Raw genomic sequence first — 27,401 nt, 5'->3', positions numbered from 1 at the left:
TGGTAAAGATGGGGAAGTAGAGAGTTTGAGATGGTAGTCTCTGGTGACAACCTGGAGGCCAGATATTCTGGGTGATGAGCTGAGGACAAATTTGCTTGCCCAGACAGCCTACTGAAAAAGGATCACAAGGTGATAGCTCTCATGGGCCAGAATGGATGCCCACCCCCACCTCCATCTGTGGAGCTGGCCAAGAGGTTGGCTAAGGGCAAGGTCAGATCTCTAGAAAGGCTTCTGGTCACACCAAAAGACTAAGTTTGAAAGCCTCTGTCCTATGCCTTGTATACTGGGAACATTCTGTCTATCTGTCTGTCTATCTATCTATCCATCTATCTAAGCAATCTCTCTACCCATTGTGGGGCCCAAACTCATGACCCCAAGATCAAGAGTCATACACTCTTCTGACTGAGCCAGCCAGATGCCCCATTTCTTTTTTATCACTATAGCACAGGGTTTCTCCCTTCCAATGACTTTTTCCTTCATAGAATAACTTGTTAACCACTTTATAATTGAAACGAACTTGTTTCATTTATTCATTATTAAAAGGCATGTATCTGCCATCATTTCATGTTTGTTTAATTGATTGAGAACTGCCAGAGAAACTTTGGTTTTTAATAAGACTACAAATAAATCCTTAATGCATGATTTTACAAGCTGAGTGCTTTGCTTTGAATCGTGTTTATAAATTTTATGAAAATAACATCGACTCTAGTACTCTTTCTTTCCCCCCAAACCAGCAGCAAAGCTCTAGTCCTGACACAGGTGCTATTTAATGGGGACGTTAGCCACCAGCCCTTCTTACCCCACAAAGTCCACTGACATGTATAATCTTTCAGACTTTAATTTGCCCTAATTATTTTCATATTTTAAACAAACAAATCAAATTATCTTATAACATGCTCCCTTTTCAAGAGTGTGGTATACCCTCATTGTTCTTGCAAAGCTTATTATGTCATTTACATTTTTCTTCTGGAAAGTGTCATTCTTTCTTCCCGACCACCACAAAGCACTCTGAAAGTCGGCACAGTGTAGCTTCCTACAGCAAGCTGACTTACATGGCATTTAAAGACAGGTTTAATTGGGAGAAAAGAACTGCCTTTTCAGTAATGATGCAAGTTAACACAGCAGAGCTGAGAGATGAGGAATAATTTTGCAGAATAAACAGTTTAACCGTGCAAGTTGGATTGTTTTATATTTGTGACCCAATGTTGGACATTCTGTTCTTTCATTATCATGGGCTTTTCTCAGGAATAAACCAAAAGTTGTGATTTTGTGTGTGTGTGTCAAATGTCAGATCTGAAGGCTTTTGAATAAAGAAGCCACAACTCGAAAGAATGTTCCTTCTTGTACTGATTGAGTAATTGTGGTCACTTTCACACTGTCCTTATGTCAGATCCTGAGGTTGGAACTCTAATGGCCTAATAATTTTTTAGAATATGAGACTAGGAACAGCTGCCAATATAAACCATCATTTTCCTTTCATCTAAGTACATCTGAACTTTTTTGAAAGTGGTATATTATTTGGTTACTTTTCCAATTTTTTAAACTGATTTTTTAACAGATAATAAAAGTAATTTCTCGACATACTGCTTTCTCTGATTAACCTTCAAAAGGTCATGTCTTACATCTTTAAATTACGAGCAAATTTGGAAAATGGTACCTTTTTAAAAAGCAAATGTAATTTCACTTCTAGTTTGATAACATTGATAAAATATGGTTGACTTAGACTTTTCACTGTGTGGAGTGTGGAGAAAGGATCAGATGTAATTCTGTGACCCGTCCTGTTAGAAACGCTTTCAGCTAGAGTCCCGTAAGGCTCAATTCTCAGCTGCCCCCTCACCCCCAAGTTCTCACCGGCCCCCTTGGCCTCCTCCCCCTCTGCCTGCTCTTCCGTGGGCTGTCAGCCATGATTCAGATTCTTAAACCTCTTCGCTTTCGACTTACTTCCCCAAGGAAGTGTCCTATTTGCACCTAGTCTGAGACCCCTCTCCGCTGCTCAGAACCCCCTCCCACTGTGACTGGTCCTCTGTGAAGTCCCACCAGCACCTTAAACTCAACTTGTCAAAAACCAGCCTGCCTCCACTGCTCTGGCTCCTTGTCCCTCCAGTAGTCCGCGGTGTCTATTCTGTGGTCGTCCAGTGTCAAAGCCTTGTGGTATCTCGGAGTCCCTCTTTCCCTGACGCCCCATTCATGATTCTGCCACCGCCACCCCCAGCCCTCCTCCAAGCCCTCCTGTCCCATCTGGCCTGTGCTTTTGCAGCAGCCTCCTTACTTGAGCCCTGGCTTCACTCTGCAGAGTTAGTCGCTCACAATTCAAGGGAAAAAATACCGCGGCATGAACAGGGCCAAATACTGCCACAGGATGGGGAAGAAAACTGGCTTCCGGCTTGGCCATTTGGGAGGGAACAAGTGACTGATGAAAATGGACTCGGGAGCGTGGAGGAGACAGCTGGCCGGTGTGACGGGGATGCCCAGAGGGTAGAGAGGAGGACAGGGGACGCTGCGTGTGGCTGCTCCCAGGGTCCGCTGCCACACGAGGCGGAGGGAGACGAGGCAGGGAGCAATGTTTTGTTTAAGACAACAGAGGTGCACATCTCCTTTATTTCTTCTATGAAATAAAAATAAAAACTCGGGGCACCTGGGTGGCTCAGTCGGTTGAGTGCCAGACTCTTGGTTTCAGCTCAGGTCATGATCTCAGGGTCGTCGGGCTCCGTGGTCTGCGGGGAGTCTGCTTGAGGATTCTCTCTCCCTCTCCCTCTGCCCCTCACCTCCCCCGCCCCCATGCATGTGCATGAGCGCGTGCTCTCGCTCTCTCTCAAATAAATAAATAAATAAATCTTTAAAAAAATAGAATAAAGATAAAAATTAAAACTAAAAAAAGTACAGGAAGTGGTATATTTTTTATTGTGGCAGAAAGCAGACGATATTATCACAAGTAACAACAATGTCATATATATACATATATAATATATGTCTAGCTATAGATATTTGGAAGGTATAGTTGTATCTTCTCTGTTTCGAGAAACATAATAACCTTTAGTTGAATGTGCTGCATTCAGGACGTTTGGAAGCCCTGATGATTGAAGTACATTTCTTCAGGGAGGATAGCTCAAATATTTATTAGCTCCTTCCACAAACATGAATTCAGTGTCAAGTGTGTGCCAGGCGTCGAGCTGGTCTGGCACTAGGCTTGCAGGCCTGAGGGGGAGAGAGCCCCGAGCTGCTGCTTATGCTCTCAGTCCTGCATGGACACGGACGCTGATTCTCTGAAGCACTAGAAGGATAAAAGCCCCGAGGAGTCCATTCTTCGCTCTCACGATTGACGCCATCAAGCAGAGCAGGTGGGGAAGCTTGCAAGCAAAGAAAAGAGAAAAATAGGTACAGAGGGAGAAGGAGGCAGCGCGAATAGCAAAATGTACAGAATGTGAAGTTAATGTTTTAAAATTCCAGTCCAGTGCCTGAGAACCGGCCACGGGGACCTGAGCAGGCTACGGAATCTCGCCAAACCTCAATTCTGTGCTCTCCAACGCAGAGGAAGCAGCACCTACTGCCCAGGATTGCAGTGAGGGTTAAAAATAAACCCCACACAGTCAGTGATAGCCGCCCTGGTTATTGATCCTGGCCACAGCCCCTCAGCGGGATGCCGAGGCTTCACGGGGCTCAGCCTGGCCAGAACCAGAAGACAGAGGTCCCTGCAAGCCACGTTCAGGACTTTGAGCTGTATCTCAGGGACGCTGGAGTCTTGTTCAAGCATTTCAGTGGGGCGCTGACATAATTAGATTTCGGTTTAAGAAGATCTCTCTGACAGCAGGATGAGAGTGGATGGGAGAGCAGGAAAGACTGGGAACAAAAAAACATGCAAACATTCTTCCCACTACAGTAATCCTTCCTCTCCCCAATGATGCCATCAGAGAAGCGGATACGATCCTATTTATTGGTAGCTACCAAAAGGAAAAAAGAAACTGTGACTTGATCAACAAACATAGGAACAGTTACATTCCCAGACCACAATACCAGAATTGTAAACAAGAAGACCTTCAAGCTTGTTGGCAGACTTGGTTGAACTGGGGATTTTATAGTCAAACATAGTATCAAAGAGCCCCTAAAGCTTTCAACCTCATCCTCAGACCTTTTTACTTTTTAAATTAGAGGTTCTTGGCCTGGGGTTCAGCCGTGGATGGGCTTCAGGCAATCTGTAGACTCCCTGATCTCAAAGACCGAATTATAAGCATACTTTTTCCATGTGGGGAGTGACCACATCTCATTCATCAGATGCTGGCTTGCTGGATCTAGAACCCCAGAAAAGGTGAAGAACCACTATGTATATCTGTATGTAGATATACATAGCTTCAACCCAACATCTTTGCTTGGATGTGTAATGGGCATCCCAGACTTAACGTAATGCATCCCAAGCTAAACAGATGTTCTGCTCCGACCCCTCCCTTACCTTCCCCAACTGCCTTCTTCTACCTGCTCAAGCCAAAATCCTGGGGATCTTTTTATTTCCATGCTCTGCATCCACCCCTTGGGGCTGTCACTCTATCTTCAAACCCCCAACTGCCACCACCCACCACCCTGGTCCATTTCCCCATTGTCCTTCCCCAGTATGTTTCAATGCCTCTACCCTGCCTCCCTGCTTCTGCCCTTATCCCTTTTCCATCTATTCCTTACAGAAACTAAAGCAACACTTGCCCACACCCTCCAGTAGCCTTCCTTCTACCTCTGAATAAAATCTAAAGTTCTTATTTGCCCTCCAAGGCTTTGCGTGACTTAATGTGACTTGGCACCTATGATGTCCCTGATGGTTTGGCTCACCCTGTGCCCACTCTCCATGCTGACTCAAACCCGCCACCTCAGGGCCTTTGCACATACAGTGTCCCCTGCTTGGAAGGCTCTGCCTGCAGCTGTCCATGACTTGCTCTCTCTCCTCCTTCCAGTCGTTGTTCAAGTCATCTCAGACCACCGGTTTAATATTGCAATACCTTCCCCGACCCCAATCCAGAATATTCTCCTGGGCTGCTTTATTTCTCTTCTATACTTATCACTGATATATTACACTTATTTGCTTATTGTCCTACCCCCCAATGTAATATAAGCTTCATGAGAACAGGGAATTTTTTGTTGTCTGGTTTCTTTTACTATTCTATCTCGAGTGCCTATCACAGTTCTTGACACATAGCAGGAAGTCCGTTGTCTTGATTGAATGAATTTTATTTTGAGAATTTATTTGGTACCTTTGCAGTTACCATGCCATGTGTCCTTCTCCCTGTAACTTTCTGTATATCATATCCATAATTACGTCAGATTGTTTGAGTGCATTCTATTTCTTTTCGACTTCCCCTCTTTACTTAAAATAGTGATGGAGGCAATGATGATTATTGATCTCATGGTTCCTAAATTCCCCATGTTAACCTGAATTCTGTTTCCAGCAGCCACTTGGCCACTGAAAGAGCTCCTCTCCGTACACTTCTTACGGGCTCCTCAAATTCCACACCATCCTTCATGACTTAATGAAGAAATTCCTTTAAGGTTACTATTAGTGTAATTTGGAAACCTGTCATGTTAGTCCGACATTACAATTCCTAGGCTGTCACAACACTTCTCAGAGTGCAGCGTACCTTGCAGGTGGACGAGAGAGCTACATTCATTAGCGATAGCTTTATGCTTGATTGCATGCTTGTGGCTCTGTGCTGGGAATATCAGAGACATTTTTTTTTTAAAGGTTTTATTTATTTATTTGACAGGAAGAGAGAAAGCACAAGCAGGGAGAGCAGCAGGTAGAGGGAGAGGGAGAAGCAGGCTCCCCGCCGAGCAGGGAGCCAGACGCGGGGCTCGATCCCAGGACCCTGGGATCATGACCTGAGCCGAAGGCAGACGCTTCACCCACTGAGCCACCCAGGCGCCCCAGAGACATTTTTATAAACGGAATGTGCTAATGTGTCTGTCTTCTGTTTGGAATTTGTGATACTGGTTATTCCTAAAGCAGAAAACACCTGGGCGTCACCTTAAAAGTCTGGTTTTGTTTGCCTGAGCTCCGGGGAAGAGCAGTAATGGCTCGAGCCGAGGCCTTTCTAATGCCAGTTCAGGTGGCAAGACTTCGTTTCGAGGATGCGAATTTTTAACATGTACGTGTTTATCTTACACCGTTTCAGGCTTTACAAGACGAACTAGAAAACCGCGCTAACCAGGTGCGATGCGCAGAGAAGAAACTACAGCACAAGGAACTAGAGTCACAGGAACAGGTAGGCACTCCCCGCTGCCGCTGGGCCGGTTGGCCGGCTTCCTGTCCCCAGGCCAAGCCGCTTCCTTACTTCCCGTTGCCCCTGGGGTGCGCCGGCTGCGAGGAGCAGAATACCCCACCCCTAGTTGGCGGAAGCGGCGTGGGGACCGATTAGCTCCCACGACCGAAGTCTGCAGGTAGGGCAGGCTCTGCTTCTCTGCCATTCCCGTGGCTCCCCCTCCCATGATGGCTTCATCCCAAACGCAATCCAAGAGGACCACTGCAGCTCCAGGCATACCGTGCAGACCTGGCAGTGTCCAGAATGCCCTTCTGAAGAGTAAGAAGACCTTTCCCAGAACCGCCGCCGCCCCCCTCCATGCCTCCCTTCACATCTCATTGGCCAGAACCGGTCATGTGCTCAGCCTGGCCTGTCCAGGCCCTGGCAAGAGGACTCAGAGGCCCAAGCTAGCCTAGACCGATCGGGAGGCACCTGCTGGTGAGGGACTAGGAGAGGAAGGATGGCCTGGACCGAGAAGGGGGGAAATGGATGCTGAGTGTGCAGCCGGCAGTGGCTGCCACGTCATCACACTCAGATGTATGGACATTCTCGTACTCACGTAAATCAGATTTTCTTTTGAGCTTTACTTTTCCCCCTCTTTGCATTATGTTGATGAAATAAGTCTAAAATAACCAGAATAATCTGGCTATGACAGTAGCTAATGACCTATTTTATTTTCAAATGACAGGATTATTTTCATCCAGTACTTCTGGTTATACTGAATTATTCTTTGTGGTAATTTTGACAGCTTAAACTAAAAAGTCAACAACGTTATCAATAGAGATTGTGAGTCTTGATGAAACCTTTGATAAACGCATTTTCCCCAGCCATTGGATAGAGGATTGCTAACGTTCTCCTAAGTGCCACCAGCCTTTGTGCCCAGAAAGTGCCATAGGTATTGACAGATTCTCACACTTCAGTTGTCTCGTAGAAGCATTAGCTTAGATAATTAAGACCTTGTGGGAAGAGTAAACACTGAAGTACGGCTGAGAGGGAAGCTTTATTCATCTTTGCAGATGTTTACAAACAGGAACCGAGGTAGGGGATTGCACAAAATGGCAAACGTGAGCACCTAGTAGATGCTGAATATTACCGCTTAGTGCATTGACTTGACCTCCTATAATTCCTTCCTACTCTCTGATCTGTCCTGTGTAACATATATGCCATGTATCTATGTATATATCATGTCTTATACAATGTGCATAAGTATGTATGTATGTATGTGCACATACATGGATATATATGAATTTCCTAGAGTCTAATGTACAGTCAATAACAGGATCACAATGTAAGATGATACTAGGATGAAACATTTAATAATAACTACACTTGATCAAAGGTGTGAAGGTGACAGACACTGTCTGAGACACGATACACACGGTAGTTCCCTTGTCGTGATAATAACCACATAGGGCCAGGACTATCATCCCCGTTTCACCGAGGGCACGCTAAAACCCGGAGAAGCTGAGTAACTCGTCCAAGCTCACACAAGTAGTGACTAGTAGAGGCAGATTCGAAGCCAGATGTATCAGAATCCTGAACCCTTCCTCCTTCCATGACATTTCTGGTGAATAAAAAGGCTGCACAGCAGTGACGAACGGTTGCAGATACCTGGTACGGTGGCAAATGCCGCTAACCCTCCGTGGGCCGAGCGCGGCAAAGAGAGAAGGCGACCAAAGCTGAGCAGATTTGGCTGCAGATGACGATGGCTCATGGGACGGCGGCGTAGTGTTCAGCTGCATCCCCCATAGGCCTGCTCGCCGCAGAAGGGCGGCTGAGCTCACTCCGCCTGAGATGCTCAGAACTAGAAGACCAGCTGCTTAAAGGCAGGAAATGGTGCTCCCTCCTGGGGCTCCTCCAATTTGTGATAAAATATGACTTAAGGTAAAACTTTGTTGACATCACTCTAATTCGTGGCAAAACTTCACACAGAAAATTCCATAATATATTGAGAGTAGGGAAATTAAGAAATCCCAAATGAACAATAGGGAAGGATTCAGGGGCCATTTTCTGTCTTTTTTTATTGACTTCTTTTTGATCATCAAAGTTGCTTTCATCTTTGTAGTGACAATGGCTTTTTAGACTATTTCTTGCACTAATTCCTGATATCTTCTGTTAGGGCTACAGTTTACCAAAGAAATGTCAGGAAATACCCATGGGTAAAACTGAGTATTTCGTAATCATTGCAACCATAAAATGTTGAATTCTTTCCACAAGATCCTAGGGTGTGGCTAGGATTCGATGCCAATTGTTTCAACAAAACTCAAGAGCAAATAATGGGCACATAATAAATCCTATTCCTCTATCTTTCCCTTAATTTAATTTTGGTTTTATCTAAATTTGACCCATGGCCCCCTTTCAACTTGTGACACTAATGGGAATAGTCAAAAATAATTACAAGTATCGCCATGGACATTTTGTAGGGTCTCCTTATAGATGAGCTTACTTAGGATATTTCAAATGTCGAAATTGTTGTGTAGGGTTTTCTTTTTTGCATCTGTCAAAGCAACTGTAGGACCAGTAGCCAGCCTGACATCAGCCTCTCAAATAATCAAAACAACTTCTTGGAAATTTCTTCTCTTTCTTTTCAACCAAATATTATTATCCTGATACTCGTTGCACAAAGAATCAAAATTGAGACTGGCAGAATTACAAAAGACAATTTCCTGGCCTTCCTTTTTTAACTTGCTTGCTTTAAAAAAAAAAAAAAGTTTAAACTGTTTCTGCTTTTCATTTAAGAAAAATTCCTGTGTTTTGAGTCTATAAAAACAAAAAATGAATGAGGCATTTTAAAAGTTATGTTTTTAATTAAAAACAAAAAGCTGCTTCTCATCAGGTCTTGATGGGTGGTATTCTTGCTGTCCACCCCTTGCCTGTGCGCCATCACCTCTCCCCTCACCCCAGGGGCTGCAGTCAAGGAGTCACCAAAGAAGGCTTGTTCACCCATAGTTCCAAAGGGTTAATGTGCTCTGATGCACCTTCAAGATAACACAAATAAAATGAGAAGAATACTAATTTTCTAAGTCAGCCCTATAGAAGCACGTTTCCTATAATCCACAAATAACAAAGTAATTTAAAAATCATCCTTATTTTTCTCCATACCAGGAGTTAATAAATTTCGAATTCTAGATTAGATCAAGCAAGAATCCCGTAAGTGCAGCAAGAAAAAGGGATCAGAGCTCTGAGCGAACTTCCTCATTGTGCAAGGAAACGAAGCCATCAGAAAAGGAAGGGAATCCCTAACGTGGTAGTGGTGGGCCCAGGGTAGGACTGCTCCTACCTATCCAGCTCACTTGCAGGAAATTATTTTCCGTTATATGGAGCACTCTGTAAAATGGATAAATGCCACGCAACTCTTAGGTTCAGATATGTGTAAAACTAAATCTCATTCATGGGAGCAAACAAGATTTCATTGTTTGCAATGAGACTAAGTAATTTTCTAGCCCTGGCCAAGATAATTTGGTCTGATAAGTTACAGAAAAGAGAAGGAAGAAAAGAAATAGTCTAACATTTTACTTGGTATTTTTAACACTATACAAAGCAATATTTATCACAAAGTCCCCAAACAATGTCTGATAATAACATACATGGGACAAAATCCCTCCTTTGAGCTGAGTATCTTAAGTTTTGAAAGTATGAGTAGCTCTGATTACATTGGTCACACAGTTTCTCAGCAGATGATTTTAAATAAGTTAGTAAAAAAAAACAATACCTTCAAGATCCAATAAATAAAATATAATGCTGCGCATTTCACTCGCAGGGTCCTACTTTTTTTTTTGCACAAAGTCTCATTCTTTTGATAGGCATATTGTGCCAGGCAGTGATCGGTACTGAGAAGACACGAAGATGAATAAGTCATGGTTCTTGTCCTCAAGGAGCTTACAGTCAAGTAGAGTAGAGAACATATGTGTAAAAGGGACTTCAGGCATGGAATATAAAGGAGGTTTTTTTTTTCTTCTAACTGGCATAGAGGTTCAAACTCACAAGATGCAGAAAGAACATGCACGTTGGTACTGCTGTCCATCTTCCCCAAGGGGAAGGGACGGAAAGATCTCTAGCTGGTAACAGGGTAGGGTCCACCTCCCCAGGTAGGCCGTGGTTTCAGGAGCCTGTGGCCTTCAGGGGAACCAGGTCCTTGCTGAATGGTCGGGACTGGGGAGGCGAGAGGGAGCAGTACTTCTGCCAGCTTCTTGTGGAGCACATGGGCCCCTACCACATCTTGTTGCCTGGGACTGCCCCTGGAGAGCCTGTCTGGTTTTATGGCTAGCATTTTGGGGCAGCCAGCTGGTTTAGTTCCTAGTCATATCTGGTGTGCCCAGGCATGAAGGGTCTGGACTGCGCTGACACAAGTAATTCATAAATTGTCTTAAAATATAGAGTGAAGGCAACCTGCTGAATGGGAAAAGCTATTTGCAAATGATATATCCTATAATGGCTAACATCCAAAATATATAAAGAACTTATACGACTCAACACCAAAATAACCCAAGCGATCCGATTAAAAAATGGGCACAGGACCTGAATAGACATTTCTCCAAAGAAGACATCCAGATGGCCATCAGACACATGAAAAGATGCTCAACATCACTCATCATCAGGGAACTGCAAATCAGACCACAATAAGATATTACCTCACACCTGTCAGAATGGCTGGAAGCAAAAAGACAAGAAATAACAGGTGTGGCAAGGATGTGGAGAAAAAGGAACCCTCGTGCACTGTTGGTGGGAACGTAAACTGGTGCAGCCACTCAGGAGAACAGTGTGGAGGTTCCTCAGACAATTAAAAATAGAATTACCATATAATGCAGTAATTCTACTTCTGGGTATTTACCTAAAGAAAACAAAAATACTAATTCAAAAAGATAAATGCCCCCCTATGTTTACTGCAGCATTATTTACAATAGCCAAGATATGGGAGCGACCTAAGTGTCAATCAGTAGAAGAATGGATAAGGAAAATATGACTTATATATGTGAGAAGAGAGAGTATGTGAGAAAGGGAGAGAGAAATTGGAATCTATATGAAATATATATAAATGGAATATATACAATGGAATAAATTCTCTCTATATGTATATGTGTGTGTATATATATATACACACAGTGGAATATTACACAGCCATAAAAAGTGATGAGATCATGCCATTTGCAACAACATGGATGAACCTATTATGCTGAGTGAAATAAGAATGAGAAAGACAAATACCATATGATTTCATTTATGTGGATCCTAAAAAAAAACAAAACAAATGAATAAACAAACAAAAAGCAGAATCAGACCTATAACAGATAACAAACTGGTGGTTGCCACAGGGGAGGGGCATGGGGGGATGGGCAAAATGGGTACAGGGGGGAGGGAGATAGAGGCTTCCAGTTATGGAATGAATAAGTCATGGGAATAAAAGGCACAGCGTAAGGAATATAGTAAATATACTATAATAGCATTGTATGGTAACAGATGGTAGCTACACTTGTGGTGAGCATAGCATAATCTATAAACTTGTCAAGTCACTATCTTGTACACCTGAAACTAATGGAACATTGTGTGTCAACTATACTCAAAAAATTGGAAGATTATTAAAAAGTGCAAAAACTAAATCAATAATGTAATATTTATTACATGTAATATATATTATATATGCAAATATATACGGGATATAAAATCCGGTCACACTTAACATTTCAATCACTGCTTTGTAGCAGCTCACTTTATATTTAAGGTCTAACCACATCAATTAATTTAGGAGAGAATCTAGTGAACAGGACAGTCACAGATAATTGTGTGTGTTTGAGGAGGGAACAAAGGTTGGCCCAGAGACCCCTACCAAGACATGGGGAGGAGAAAAAGGAGAGGCTTCAGGGACTAGTATGATCCAACAGAGAAGCACCACTGCTTCTAGGTCGATCTTTGTCACTGTGGTCATGTGTTCTTGGGCAAGTCACTTAACCTTTCTGGATATCAGGTTCATAAAATGTCAGTAATAATACCCTTCCACAGGATTGATGTGAACATCAAAACAAGATACTGTGTGAGAAATACTTCAAAAAGTATAAAACATAATGCAGATGAAATGTGTGTTATTACAGTTGTCCATAGAGTATAAGGGGACAGGTAACCTAGGCATTAGCAGGAAGGAAAGACATTTGGAACAGAATGAGGGAAGATGTGAAGCAGAATGCAGGCTCAGAAGGTTCAGGGAATAGTGACTAATATCTTGGTCAGAGGGTAGCATCAGTGAAGAGGAGAATAAGACCAGAGAGTTAGCTGGGTTCATTTCATCCGTTCAAAAAAAGAACAAACCTGTGTTATTACCTATTCTTTACCAAGCACTGCGCTATGTGTTAGGAGCATTGGTGGCTAATCTTGGATGCAGTGCTAAGGAAATCTGTCATTGGTCAGAAAGCAGTTGTCGGCCACTGAGGATTTTTGCCCTTTAACTGGGTAGTGTTCTATGATTGCATTTATACTTTAGAAAGATTAATCTGGTAGCAGAAGATGAGATGACCAGGGGATGAAAAGAGATGAATTCAGAGGGTATAGCACTAAAATTCACATCACAAATCACAAGAGATCAGGAGGGCTCGAACTCTATCTTGTCAAAGGGAGTAGAAAGGAGTAGATGTGAAGACTCACTTGAAATTCACCGAACACAAAGATTTAGAGGGCAAAAGAAAAGAATAATACCACATCTTTGAATTGATAGGCTGATGAATAGTGTATTGTGCATGAGATATTGAGTCTGAGAGGCTAGCTGCAAGACATTCATTTGGAGACATGTAATTGAAAATATGAACTAGAACTCATAAAGAATGTATTCATGTCTGGATCCTCTTGATGGGGGAATCTAGCAAAGGCCACAGGATGAGGATGATACTGAGAGGCAAGAGATGAGAGGCCCGCGGGCAGATGAATGGACAAGAAAAAGTAGGGAGGTTTTAAAGGCATGAATGGTCAAGTCACTATCTTGTACACCTGAATTTAATGTCATGAAAACCAAAGAGAGTCCCCATAGACTTTAAGCTCCTTGAGGGTAACGGCCCTATGTATCATCTCAAGGCACTCCCCCCAGGGCTTGTCGTCACACCGAATTGCTCAGTAAAGCCCTTGCTGCCCTGAATCTCATCCTCAAAACTCTCTTGCCCACTCCATGTCCCTCTTTCATCTGTGCTCTTTTAACACTTTCTGTGAAACTCTGTTAAAGGTTTTCCCATCAAACTCCCTTAGTAGATGTTTGCCTTCTTTGAGGGTGGGCCCCTGAGCTGGGACTGTGTCATATTCATCCTTATAATCAGCATTCGGCCCATGCTGGGCCCATGTGGCACCCGGGGGATTCGTGGAAGGAAGACAGGAAGAAGGAATGGGGGATTAGCAGCAGCATCTCCACAAGGAGTCTGAGAATGAAGAGTTCCCAAAGCCACCAAACTCGGGTAGCAACTCCAGATCCTTTATATTGCACCCCTAACCATATGCTAAGTAGACTCTTTCTGAACATATTCTTGTCTAGGCTTTTGTTAGAATAAATATATTCTTGTATAATTGTCCTCTGGAGTGAGTGGGATCATTGAGCGTTCTCATGGCTTATCTCATGGCTTATCTGGGGTTCTCAGAAGGTTCGTAGCTTGGGAAAACCAAGGGAAAGTGGAATGCCAGCACCCTACCCACACAGCCCACCTTCCCTCTTGTTTTCTCAGTAATTTTTTCTACCTTTATTGAGGTATGTTGACAAATAAAATTGTATATATTTAAAACAAACATAAAGCAATGTGTTGATATGATACACATTGTGAAATGATTGCCACAATTAAGTTAATTAACACTTCCATCACCTCATGTAGTTACTGTGGTGTGTGTGTGTGTGTGGTAAGAATGCTGAAGATCCACTCTCATGGCGAATTTCAAGGAGACAACACAGTCTTACGAACGATAGTCACCGCGCTGTAGGCTAAATCCCAGAACTATCTTAACAACTGCCAGTCTTCACCCTTTACCCAACATCTCCACATTTCCCCCCCACACACACTCTCCACCCCCAGCACCCAGCATACCACTCTGTTTCCCTGAGCTCCCCTTTTTTCCATCTTTTTAAAAATCCACAGAGGGATGAGAGCCTCTGAGTTCTCTGCATTATTTCTCTCAGCCTGCTGTCCCCTGGGTTCATCCGTGGTGTGGCAAATACCATGCAGCCCACCTTTCTGCTCCTCTCTCAATCAGGGCAGATTTTCCTTGCAATCTATTCCACAAGATGCCCTCAGAAGGACAAAGCAGGAGGGATACCAGCCAAGTCCTTTATTTTTTATTTTTTATTTTTTATTTTTTTTTTAAAGATTTTATTTATTTATTTGAGAGAGAGAGAATGAGAGACAGAGAGCATGAGAGGGAGGAGGGTCAGAGGGAGAAGCAGACTCCCTGCTGAGCAGGGAGCCCGATGCGGGACTCGATCCCGGGACTCCAGGATCATGACCTGAGCCGAAGGCAGTCGCTTAACCAACTGAGCCACCCAGGCGCCCAGCCAAGTCCTTTATTTTCTCTACAGATAAACTTAGCATTCTGCAGCTTCCTTCCTAGGTTCCTGGGTTTAAGAATAAAATTGGATCCCTTTAGTATCGGTGGCTTTGGGCTCATGTTACCCATATCTGGCAGAGCCTTAGCTGTTTCTGCCTGGCCCACCCTTACAACGATCATCATTTGTATTCCCAAAGACTTTATTTGCCTCCCACAAAGCCCAGTGATCTGTGGGGGAGCAGCATGGATATTAGGAGAAGCAACATCAATATATTTAAAGCTTCCATTGGGGAGCACTGCTTGTCTTTAAACCACCTCAGTCATCAAGAGTAACTAACAAATCTATAGAGTCACAGGCAGCCCTACAGAGGAAGACGCTATGTAGACAGAAAATCAATGAGGCAATAATCGTGACAATTGTTAAGAGGAAGAATTGGTCTTTTGCAGACTTCCAAGCCTTTAATTTCTGTTTTCCATAATGGATTTTAAAACTTCACAGTCTTAGCTGCTGTTGGCTAACTCAGCTGCAGTGAAATCTATTTAAAAGTACTAACAGCTCAAAACTATGTTTTATCCCAAAGCACATTATGAAAACAGGAATAATAATTGCAACAGAAATAAAATTCAAAGACTTTTATTGACTTTTCATGTTTAATGGTTATTATTCTGGCTTGTTTCGAGTGATTTTAATAACCACAGTTTATTTACAAAATTCAGACTAATTCTTTTGTTCCCATGCCAACAAAATACATTTGTTCCCAGACAGCTGGTATGATGCATCATTCTAAAATTTGTGTTGTTATGAGGGATAGAACCACATTTAATTTTGGCCACATCTTATTCTCAATGAGGGTTTATTTGAATACTTGCCGCTGTTTTCTGAAAAACACTTGAAACACTGTGTCAGGGACATGAGTATTTTCATTAAAATATGCATCTCATCAAAATGTTCCTTATAAATCAGTTCTGTAAGAATTCTAGATTTTAGGGGCAAAGCAAGTCAACACCTGTACACAAACTATGCACAAGGATCACAACGCTGTTGTTAAAGGAGAACTTAAAGCAGCTCTTCTGGGATGAATGTGCTCTGTATTTCGTCATGGCTTTCTTGAGATTCCCTTTGTTTTTAACTTCACCAGGCTGGTTGTGCTGGGGGGAGGAGAGAGGAGGCATGTTTTTAATCCTGTGCTTTGCTGACGTATCAAATCCGGTGTCAGCAAAGCACCCACTGCATCATTGCAGGTGTTTTTCCATAAAGCATTTTCTACATTGTCGAAGGGGCTCTTTGTCCATGCAGCGAACACTGGGGGGCCACGGGGACGGGGGTGAGGGCCACAAAGTCTCTGACCTGGGGCTGCCTGGGGCTGGGTCTCATCTTGCACTCCTGTAATGAAGTAATGTGGTAATACATTATGCCTTCTTGTGGTTTAATTTTATCTTTAAGGTAGTTTTGGCTGGAATTTTAGTGGGTTTTTTTAACTGTCTTTTTATTCCAAAAATGATTTACTCCAAATCACTGAATTATGGAGGCACTTAAAACGCAAGAATAAAAGCTTAAAACCAAGTTTTCTTCTATGCCACCTTTGTACATTGGTGGACAAGAAGAATGATCACGAGCATTAGCCTGCGTAATGGAATACAGTCTCCCAGGAAGAGAGAAAGGAGACTATATCCCTGACCAGTGTCCTGTCAAGGCTTACTTTTCTGGCAGCTGCTGAGCACTGGTCATGGAATTGAGTGAATGGCTGGAAAGAGGAAGTCCAAGAAGAGAGAAAGAGAGAGATGGTAAAAGAGGATGGGAGTGAGTCAGCACGGTGACAGGGAAAAACATTTGATGACTACTTACTGTGCCTGTCACGCTCAGAAGTCATCGCGTATTCTGAGCTAACATTTACTTAAAATTCCTCTTCTGCTCTCATCCAGCCAGAGAAGATCTCCTTCCAGTTGAAAGAGGCTATTTGGAGGTAGAAGCAATGGAAATTGTTTATTGTCAAACAAATGACAGAGCCCAGGTATTTTCGAGGCCTCAGATGTATATCTGTTTAAACTAGAAATAAGGAAAGAAAGGTGATATTTTTATACAAAGGAAAATTGAGAAACTTAAAAGGCCCTTTGAACATACGTAACCTTTTGGATTTCTATACAGAACTCGAGGACAGTTCCAATTGAAGAAAATATTGTCATAAAATGTTCAAGTGCAAAGAATGACTTCTTGAATCACATAGAGAAATTAGAACTAGTGAAGAATAGAGCATCATTGGCGTGGTTAAAATTGTATGAAATATGACACCTGTTTTGAAGCAGACAATCTAATACCTTCTCAGCACTCAGCGTATAGAGTTGACATGGAAACCTTGTCCTCTAGGAGCTTCTGTTATTATAATAAAGGAAAACATCATTTAAAGATCCATTTTTGGTTTTGTATGTGAGATTTACACTCAGGATTATTGAGAAGAGGCAAGAAGTAGGAGTAGAAAGCCCTCTGACAGATTTTCTAATTTTAATTAAGAAGTAAGGGAGGGTTTGCACTGTTTTAGCAACGACAGACTTATGTGGGGGGCTCTTCCTGGCTCAGGTAGGTAGCAAGGCATGGTGGAGAAGAAAGGGCCCAGATGTCAGGCTTACATCAAGCTTGGTTCTTTCGGTAGCGGCAGAAAGGATCTGACAGATGGCACGTCAGGCCTGGCCCCCCACTATAGAACCAGATCAGCAATTTATCTCGTTTTTCTACCCTTCTGCTTTAAGATTTTATTTGAAGGAATGCCCATGCAGAAAGAATGGGAAAAAATTGGAAACCTAGACCAAATGATTCCAAATGCTTCATTTGGCTCAGAAGATTTTGAGGTTTTGCTTGAGTTGGTAAAAAGAGGAAGGTAAATAAGATGGTAAATTAGAACATGCCACAGCTCAGGGTGAACTCTCTAAACTCCTAAGTGATACATTCAACATTTCAATTCAATTTAACAAATACTTCCTGAGCAACTACTATGTATCAGATCCTTTACTGGCCTTGATAGACATCAGTGAGCAAAGAAAAATCCTTGCTCTTATGAAGCTTACATTTTAGTGATAGGTTTTTTGTAGCCTTTTGCATTTCTGTATAAATTTTAGACTCAACTTGTCAATTTCTAATGTCTCCCAGTCCATGAGCATAGTATATCCCTCTGCTTTATTTAAGAATTCTTTAATTCTTTTATTATTTTATGTAAAGATATCTTACACATCTCATGTTAAATTTATTCCTATTTATTTTACATATTATGATGCTTTTTGAAATGGTACTACTTTTAAAATTTTATTTTCTCACCATTGGTTCCTGGTATATAGAAATAAAGTTGACTTCTGTGTAGTTTCCCTTTTCATATTAAGAAAGTTTCTTTCTATTCTTACAAAGATTTTTTTCACTTTTAAATTATAAATGGATGTTTCTTAAAGGCCCTTTTGTCCATCTTTTGAGATAGTCATATGAATTTTGCCCTTCATTCTGCTAATACTATGAACTACATAGATTAGTTTTCTAACATTGAATCATCAGTGTTGAGTTTCTGGAATAAGCCCTTTTTGATTGTGATGAGTTATCCCTTTTTATCTGTTGCTGGATTTTGGTTTACCAATATTTTGTTTAGGATTTTTACATCTGTGTTTATGAGTGAGATTAGCCTATACTTTTCTTTTATTATAATGTTCTTACTAGATTTTGGTATCAAAGTTTGCTGTCCTCATAAAACAAACTGGAGTGTTCTCTCTTTATCTGTTTCCTGGAGGAGTTTGTCTAATACTGATACTATTTCATCCTTAAAATGGTAGATGAAGCCATTGGGACTTAGAGTTTTCTTTGTTGGAAGATTTTCAATTAGTCATGTATATACTTTCCTTAGTGGTTATAGTATCAGATTTTCTATTTTAACGTCTGCCTGACTCTCTTTCCTCTTTTTGGGACTATAATTATATGTATGTTAGATCTTCTAACTTTGTTCCCTGTGTTCTGTATTTATTCTGGATATTTTTTAAATCCAGCTTCTGGTTCCTTTCCTTAATTGTGTTTAATCTGCTGTTAAACCCATTCTTAATTTTGGTTATTATATTTTCCAGAGCTAGAATTTCTGCTTAGTTTCTTTTTAGTTTCCTGTCCTGTGCTGAAGTTCACAGCTGTTTTTCTTATTTTGTTGAACATATTTATCTCAGTTCTTTTAAAGTCTAAGTCTGATCATCATTATGTGGAATTCACATGGATCTTATTTTATTGTCTTTGTTTCTCTTGGCTTTTGGTCATACTGTCTTGCTTTCTTGTGAGCCTGGCTATTTTTGATTGAATGCCAGATATTTTATATAGAACTTCATAGAAATAATTTGAAGCCTACCTAGAATGATGATAATTTTCTCCAGAGAGAATTTACATTTGCTTCTAGGTGGGCAGGTAGTGGCACTTGCTATCCTGAATAACCTTAATCCATTTTCAGGAATTGAGATGATTTGAAGCTAGTTTTAGAGAGGGCTGGTCTATTTCCAATTCACTCCTTCTCATAGGGTGTGAAGTCCACCCAAAGCATGGGATTTTACCGGGTGCTCCCATTTAGTGAGACCTGGACTGCAGCCTGTGTCTCCATGGCCTTTTTTTTGTGAGGCTGTTAAAAGATCTGTTCAGCTTCTCAGCCTCTTACCAACCACTCTAGAGTTGGCAAAGGCCACTACATAAAAATATTCCCAAGACTTACAAGCTCTCTTAATATCTATCATTTTCAGGATCTTGGTCCTATGCTTCTTCCCTCGTTAGTTCCATAATGCTTTGGGGGTTTTTTTGTTTGTTTGTTTTAAAGATTTATTTATTTATTTATTTATTTATTTATTTATTTATTTATTTATTTATTTATTTATTTATTTATTTATTTATTTGACAGAGAGCGAGACAGCGAGAGAGGGAACACAAGCAGGGGGAGTGGGAGAGGGAGAAGCAGGCTTCCTGCTGAGCAGAGAGCCTGATGCAGAGCTGATCCCAGGACCCTGGGATCATGACCTGAGCTGAAGGCAGACTCCCAACAACTGAGCCACCCAGGTGCCCCAAGTTCCCTAATACTTCAAAACAGACTTGGAGAGAATTATTTAAGTGGAAATCCAGTATTTGCATTTCTGTGAGTTGCTTCATCACATTCATTGCTAATTTGTTCTATCGATTTGTTTTCCTAATTTGACCTATAGAAATTAATTTTCTTACATATTCTGTATCTTAGTGGTGTGATAAATAAATTGCAAGTGCTTCCAGTTTCTTCTCCTTTAATTTTATATTCAATATTTTAATTTTTTGAGAACACTATTTTTCATTTTTTCTTTATGGTTTCTAAGTTTGCCTGGGAAGGTCTTCCCTACCCTAAGATTATAAAATATATTCTCTTGGGGCTGCCTTTGGCTCAGGTCATGATCCCAGGGTCCTGGAATTGAGCCCCTCATTGGGCTCCTTGCTCAGTGGGGAGCCTGCTTCTCCCTCTGCCTCTGCCTGCCGCTCCCCCTGCTTGTACTCTTTCTCTCACTATCTCTCTCTCTGTGTCAAATAAAAATAAATAAAATCTTTAAAAATAAATAAATAAAATAAAATATATTCTCTTTGTAAATGTAGATAAGGTTACTAATCACTGACTTCAAAATAAGGAGTAGGCCTAATCTAAATCCATGACCACTTAAGGGCAGAGAACGTTCTCTGGCTGGAGGCAGAAGAGATGTGACAGAAGAAGAGGGCAGAGAGATTTGAAGTGTGAGAAGGATCCAGTTCACCGGTGCTGATTAAAATTGGAGGGGGTAATATAAGGTGGCCTTCAGGGCCTGAGAGAGACTCCCAGCTGACCGCCAGCAAGGCAATGGGGACATCAGCCCTTTCAGCTGCAAGAAACTGAATTGTGCCCCAAACCTGAATGAGCTCAGAAACAAATGCTCCCCCAGAGCCTCCAGATGAGAGTCTAGGCTAAGCCAACACCATGATTTTGGCCTTGTGATACCAGAGCAGAGGAACCAGCTGGGCCTCTTCAGACTTATGACCTATAGAACTGTGAGATAATGAATTTGCATTGTTTCAAGCTGCTAAATTTATGGTAATTTGTTAGAGCAACAGTAGAAAGCTAATGCAGGGATCTTACCCTATTTTTTATAATTTATTCCCAAATAGCTAGCCAGTTATTGATAACATTTATTGACTGAGATATTCTTCCCATTTATTTGAAATGGCTACCTTTGTCAAGAATCAAATTTTCCATATATGCATGAATCTGTTTGGGGCTTTGTATTCTTTCTTATTCATCCATTTCCTATGCCATTTCCCGTGCCAATTCATCCATTTCCTGTGCCATTTCTCTCATTTTTATGGTGTTTAAGAGCATGAACTCTGGAGCCACGATGCCTGGGTTCAAAATCCAGCCCTGCCACCTCCAGTTACTTGCCCTGGGACTTCAAGCAATTTACTCTTTTTGTCTCAGTTCCCCTATCTTGAAAATGGGTTAATAATAATACGTACCTTGTAAAATTGATGTGAAGATCGTCAGTTATTACAAGTAGCATCTTTAGAAAAGTACCAGTATGTAGTACCTATTACCTTTAGGGAAAGGTTCCCCTCACGATCTCTTTTTAGAATTGCCTGAGTCGTTCTTAAGCATTTACACTTTCATGTGAATCTTAGAATAATCTTGCCAACTTCCGTTTTGTAAAGTCTCTGTGATTGGTTGGAACTGCACTGAGGTTATGAGTTAGTCTGGGAAGAATGAACGTCTTTGCAATATTGTGCTCACCTATTCAGGAACTTGGCATCTCTTTGCATTTCATTATGTCTTTTGTGTCTTTCAGTACAATTGAAATTTATCTTTTTATGGATGGATGTTGTGCATTTCTTATTAAATTTATTCCCAGGTGTATTATGGCATTTTTTTTTTCCCCTTCATGGATTTTCCCCATATAGTCTCTAAAAAGTCATGACTCATGTTGAGGAAATTGTTCATATGTTTTGTTTGTCTATATCCAGCCAACCAGAACTATTCTCAACCTTCATTCTATTGAATTTTCAGTTGATTTCTTAAATTTATCTAAGTAGACCATTATATCGTTCCTTAACAGATAATTTTGTGTCTTCCTTTCCATCTTTCGTCTGTATTCGATTTTGTTATTGCCCAGGGGAGGCCTCTGGTTCAGTGTTGATGAGCAGCAATGACAGAATGTGTCCCTGTGTTTTACTTGTTTTTAACGAGAATGCTTCTTAGGTCTCACGCAAGTGTTTTGGTTTCTGAGAGGGTTTTTTTTTTTTTTTGAGATTTTTTTTAAAATTTATTTATTTGACAGAGAGAGCGAGCACAAGCAGGGGGAGCAGCAGAGGGAGAGGGAGAAGCAGCTCCCCACTGAGCAGGGAGCCCAATGTGGGACTCGATCCCAGGACCCCAGGATCATGACCTGAGCGGAAGGCAGACGCTTAACCAACTGAGCCACCCAGGCGCCCCTGAGGGTTTCTGATGGTTACTCTTTGTGGGGTTGAGACACGTCACCTTCGTTATAATTACCTATGTCCATGTTTTGTCCTTCCCACCAGGCTAAGACTCCTTTAAGGGCCAAGTATATATTAGAGTAGGAATACACGCACACACACGTGTGTGTTTATATACCCACATGTACTTAGCTCGTGTGTGTGTGTGCGTATAATAGATACATCTGCTTCATAGTCAGCTTTTAGCACTGAGAAGACAGAGTTTATCTCCGGTTGGTATAGGGAACGTGCAGCAATTAGACACGCAGAAGCCCTCCGAGTCCTCCTGCACACACAAGATAGAAGCACCACTGCCTCTGACTTGGGCTGTCATCTGCCACCAGTGACTTCTCAGCCCACTCTTACTATACCACTGGGGTCTCTTACACACCATGCAAGACCCTCATCTCCGAGGCGGAGAATCCCCCCATGTAGGCGCCAGAGGGGTCGTCTCCCCTTATTGCATTTACACGCTCCCTCCCAGCTCCCCCTTCTGGATCCCTTGCACCACAGTCAATGGGAGGTTTCTCTGAAGCCACCCTGCGGTCTGACCTTCAGATTCCCGCCCACTAACCACTGTTTTCCTTTTTGCCACCTGCTTATAGTATTCCTCTTCTCAACCAGCTGCGTACTATTTGTTTGACTCCTCCCCATGCAGCCAAACAACCTCAAAGGACATCCGAGAAATGCGTTTCCCTTTAGAAACAGTAGTAGACATGTCTTTCTATATGTTAATGTATTTTATCTAATATTTTCTTTGTTTCTTCATAATAGTGAGTTATCCTTTCAAGGGCAGTAACATGAGTTAATTCCCCAGTCATTCACATTGGGCTTAATCTGGGTACCTGCCTCTCAACCACAGCAACCCCACCGCACTTGGCACAGAGTTGGTATTCAACTGCTTGATCTGTGAATATATGAATAACACATCCCATACATTTTTGTTCTTTTTTTTTTTAAAGATTTATTTATTTATTTGAGAGAGCGAGAATGAGAGAGAGTACATGAGAGGGGGGAGGGTCAGAGGGAGAAGCAGGCTCCTCGCTGAGCAGGGAGCCCGATGCGGGACTCGATCCCGGGACTCCGGGATCATGACCTGAGCCGAAGGCAGTTGCTTAACCAACTGAGCCACCCAGGCGCCCCTCCCATACATTTTTGGACTGAATTGGCTGACTACCTGATTAATGATTCTGAAGTAGTGTCTACTTAGTTTTCATTAATCCTTAAAACTGCTAAATTCTTGCCTATACCTCTATTGGCCTTTTTAGTGAAGCTTGCATATGTAAAAATTATGTTGGTTAATTGCTGCCCGTTCCACTCCTTTGTGAGCTGTGACATTTAGGAGCAGCTAAGTCTGGGGAAAGGCAAGATTAGGTGGAAGCCTGAAGTATGCATGAGGTATTATAAAGTTGGCACTTTTTGGTATTTGGTTTTTAAACAGGTGACAAATAATGATAAAAGTGTCCGCATTTGTGCGTACAAAGATATTGCCAGCAAACAGAAAGTTTCCTGAGAATTTAAATTATGAGTTTTAAAAATTCCAACTGAGTTACAACAATGCACAGCAATAGGACCCAAACAGTGAGCTGACCTGCTTGTCAGGGGAATCTCGCTATGGTATCTATGCTGCTATATTAGGGTATAATTAGAGCATATTTTAAAAATGACAGAACACAAGAGTTTTGGACCCTCCTCTAAGCATCAGTAAACCTCAAAGAAGAGATGCCTCACTGATGGGAGAAACAAGCTATTTTTAACAGGAGATGGCTCCTATTCATTCAGCAAACATTCGATGGACACCCACTATGGGCCAGGTGCCATTAGCCTGGAGTGTGAGATGAGTGGGAGGAGCTTTCCCAGAAGGAGCTCATGACCTCGTGGAAGAGATTCTTGAAGTTAACCTGTATTGCCCTGTGGACCCAGCATAATCTGATTTTTCTGCTCCTTTTTAGACCTCCCTCTCAATCTCTTCTACTGACTTCCGGTCTTTGACAGTTGCCCTTTTTGTAGGTAACTTCTGCTTTCTGGTTTTCCTTTCTGACTTCTCATAGCTATACATTCTGTCTTCCTCAGTGGTACCATCTATCCCCAGGGGCTCCAGCACTCGTTTACGACAGTGATTTCCAAATTTCTAGTTGCAGGTGTGCCTCTTTCTCAAACTCAAGCCCTGCATACCTGTCTATGTGGTGACACCTGCCCCTTAGTCGGGCATATCCGACTCCCAGGTCTAAAGCCAGAGTCTTTAGGAAAAAAATGCCTTGCTGCTAAATCTAGGTTTTATAGTTGATCTAACGGTTGGGGCTCAGTCATCTTTGGGAGGAAAGAGAAATGAGTCATTAGTAACAGGCAATATTAATGGAGTTTGTCTTAATACAGAGCAGTCAAGCTGGTGGTGTGATTTCAGTGAAGACGGGGAAGGGTCAGCTGCCCCTTTCCCAAAAGTGTTTGCTCTCCTGACTTGTTGAAAACTGAATTTATGGGCCCACAATTTCAGGTAGCAGAGACCAGACTTTATTTTTCAATTAGAGACATACTAGTGCAAGATATCCCTCGAAACGGTCATCCATCACAACTTTTACCAAAAGACATTTGGCTAAGAGAAAGTGGTGTGAAAATATTGGGCACCAGAACAGGATGGGGAGGAGGACAAGATTCTGTGTGAGGACAGAGGACTAGTTTTGCATGGTGTTGGCCTGGGAGTCAGGGAGAGCCTGTCTGGTGTTGGGGCAGCAAGGAGCACGCTGGGATGAGCACCGGGTGTTGTATGCACGTGTTGAATCACTATATTGTACACCTGACGCTAATGTTACCCTGTAGGTTAACTAACTGCAATTGAAATAGAACTTAGAAAGAAAAAAGAGCCCCTCTGAACGTGTTCTTGGCCAAAAGGGTGGTACGAACTCTTTCCATGAATCAGTAGTGCTGAACTGAGAGAAGACAAACCACTCCGATTTTAGCAAAGCGAGGGGAAAGGAAGCCCTCTTCTTCTACCCCAGGACAGGGGGGAAGCAGGTTTAGCTTTGTGTTGTTGTCAGGGAACACTTTGATTCCTGCTCAGCTTCTGTAATCCCAGGCACGTTGCTCCCCAAAAGCCACATGTAGTCAGCTGGTTTTAGAGTTTTCTCTGCCCTCGTGGTTATGAATTACATGGACCTTTAGGGCTTAACCACCGCAAACAGAGGATTTTCCAGGTGGGGGATCAGAGTTAGGAAAAGAAAACTACTAAAACACAAGTCACTGGGGTAATAAAATCTCTTTGTTGAAATGGGGTGACTGCCCTAAGAATGGGGTGCCGGGCATCGGGCTCCACCCTGAAGGGCAGGAATAGCTGCGACACGCAGGCTTCCCAGGTGGTGGGAGATACTGCGCGTATTAACCGCCAGGCCAGGACGGATTCTACGGTGTCTGCGTTGTTGTGCATTTTGTTCTTTGTGGTTGTTCCAGAAGTTACGTTGACTCTCACTACACAAATAATACAAGCTGACCTTGAAGCTGTTTCCATTTTTGTCTACCTGAATGTATGAAATGTAAAATACACTTGTTCCTGAAATTAATGCTCACCCTAATTCCCATTGCTAAGTGTGAGCCTCTCTTGGACTCCTTTCAATGGGCCTTTTGTTTTTGCACAAAAGTAGGAATATTTTTAAAATGTGTATCTGTGATATAATAAATTATAGAGGCATAAGGGGAAAGAATATAGGATTTTAGAGTTTGGGGGGTTTGTTTAGGGTTTTTTGTTCTTGTTTTATTTGGTTGATTTTTTTTTTTTTTTTTGCTTTCTAGTACATCAGAGTGGGACCACAGCTTAAGTCAATCCTATAACAGATACCAACTCAGAAAATATCCTTTTATTCTCTTACCCCATTGCCCTCAAGTTGTGATTGCTCTCCGTAATTCCTTGGGCTTCTACATTTGGTTCCCTGGACATTTTCCCAAGCTTGTTCAACCATTAGCCTTCTGGACTTCTGGGTTTAAGTACTGTCAGATCAGATTTAAATCATGTGTTGGGGCTTGGTGGGTCCATCATTGTCCTCAATTTAAGAAGCATTATAGAGGTCACGACATTGCTACAAAGAAGGCGGCGCTAACCCCTCACTTTATAAAAGGGAACGCTGTGGTTTGCATTCCACCAAAGGCACCAGCCCCACCAGCACCAGGACCCAAGAGCCAGCCATGCATTCATTTCCTCAGTTCTCACTGTGTACTTCCAGGGATGGGTAGTACCAAACCAGATGTCAGCTCTTTTCCAAATACTCCTCTCTGACTTAGCATTAAATTTCCCTGAGACCAGATGCCAGTGTTTAAATAATATCCTAGAGGATCCAAAGAGAAGGAATTACTCATCGTGTTTCATTCATATAAAACCTGAAATAAAGGGGAGAAGAGTACAAAGAAACCAGAGTACCTTGACTGTGTCTTGCCAGACTCATAATTTGCCAGCCTCGCTTCGGAAAGCTTGGAAGTGAAGTGTCCTTTTTCTTTAATTATCGATCAAACCTCCCATTACTTGTTATTAGTGCTTTTTCATCAAAACAAAAGTAGTTTCTCTGGTGAGGCAGTTTGGTTCTGTTTTCGGGAGATTGGTCAGCCCTTGCTTTAAAGCGGCCCCGTCCTTAATCACTTCTACCTACTTACTTTATTGACTTACACCTTGCCCTCTGAAATTATTGCTATGAGGGTCTGCATCAGTTGAGAGCCACAGCAAATAACCAAACCCCTTGTCTTTGAATAGTTACTTTCTGTGGTGCTCCCCAGGTGGTACCCAAAGTTTCACCAAGCACAGGTACCATTAGGGCCTCAAGTACCCCAAGGCCAGTCATGGGCAGATCGTTAGCAATGTTGGCTGCTGGGTATGTAGGTCTCTTGTGAGATGGAAGCTGTGTGGCAAAGGGCCACCACACAATGTAAAACAGAGGCCAGCAGAAAGTTTACCACCAGTGGAGAAGGTCCACCGAGGTTAAATAGCATGAATGTATGGTTGATCCTATCAAAATAATTGTGTGTGTGTGTGTGTTGTTGTTGTTGTTGTTGTTGACTTTCTGCAGCAACAAAAGAGAACCTCCGGATGGGGAAAGCAGGTGGTGGGCAGTACCCAGAGCGGGGGTTTGGCCCGGAGGACCCAGAGACATCAG

At 42.2% G+C, this 27,401-nt stretch overlaps 1 protein-coding gene across 2 annotated transcripts in view; it reads left to right on the top strand.

Moving 5' to 3' along the window:
* Nucleotides 1-27,401, top strand: part of LOC123853845 (centrosomal protein of 112 kDa) — a 92,008-nt gene that overhangs the window by 42,561 nt on the left and 22,046 nt on the right. For both annotated transcript variants that reach the window (XM_064583905.1, XM_064583904.1), the window contains exon 3: nt 6,150-6,239. In XM_064583905.1, the coding sequence (XP_064439975.1) occupies nt 6,150-6,239 (90 nt within the window). The remainder of the gene's footprint in view (nt 1-6,149; nt 6,240-27,401) is intronic.

This window comes from Mirounga angustirostris, unplaced genomic scaffold (assembly GCF_029215605.1).
Source record: "Mirounga angustirostris isolate CCGP_5_RB_7025 unplaced genomic scaffold, mMirAng1.0.hap1 SCAF_122, whole genome shotgun sequence".
NCBI lineage: Eukaryota > Metazoa > Chordata > Mammalia > Carnivora > Phocidae > Mirounga > Mirounga angustirostris.
The sequence above is the reverse complement of the archived record's forward strand: the minus strand, read 5'-3'. Positions and strand labels throughout refer to the sequence as shown.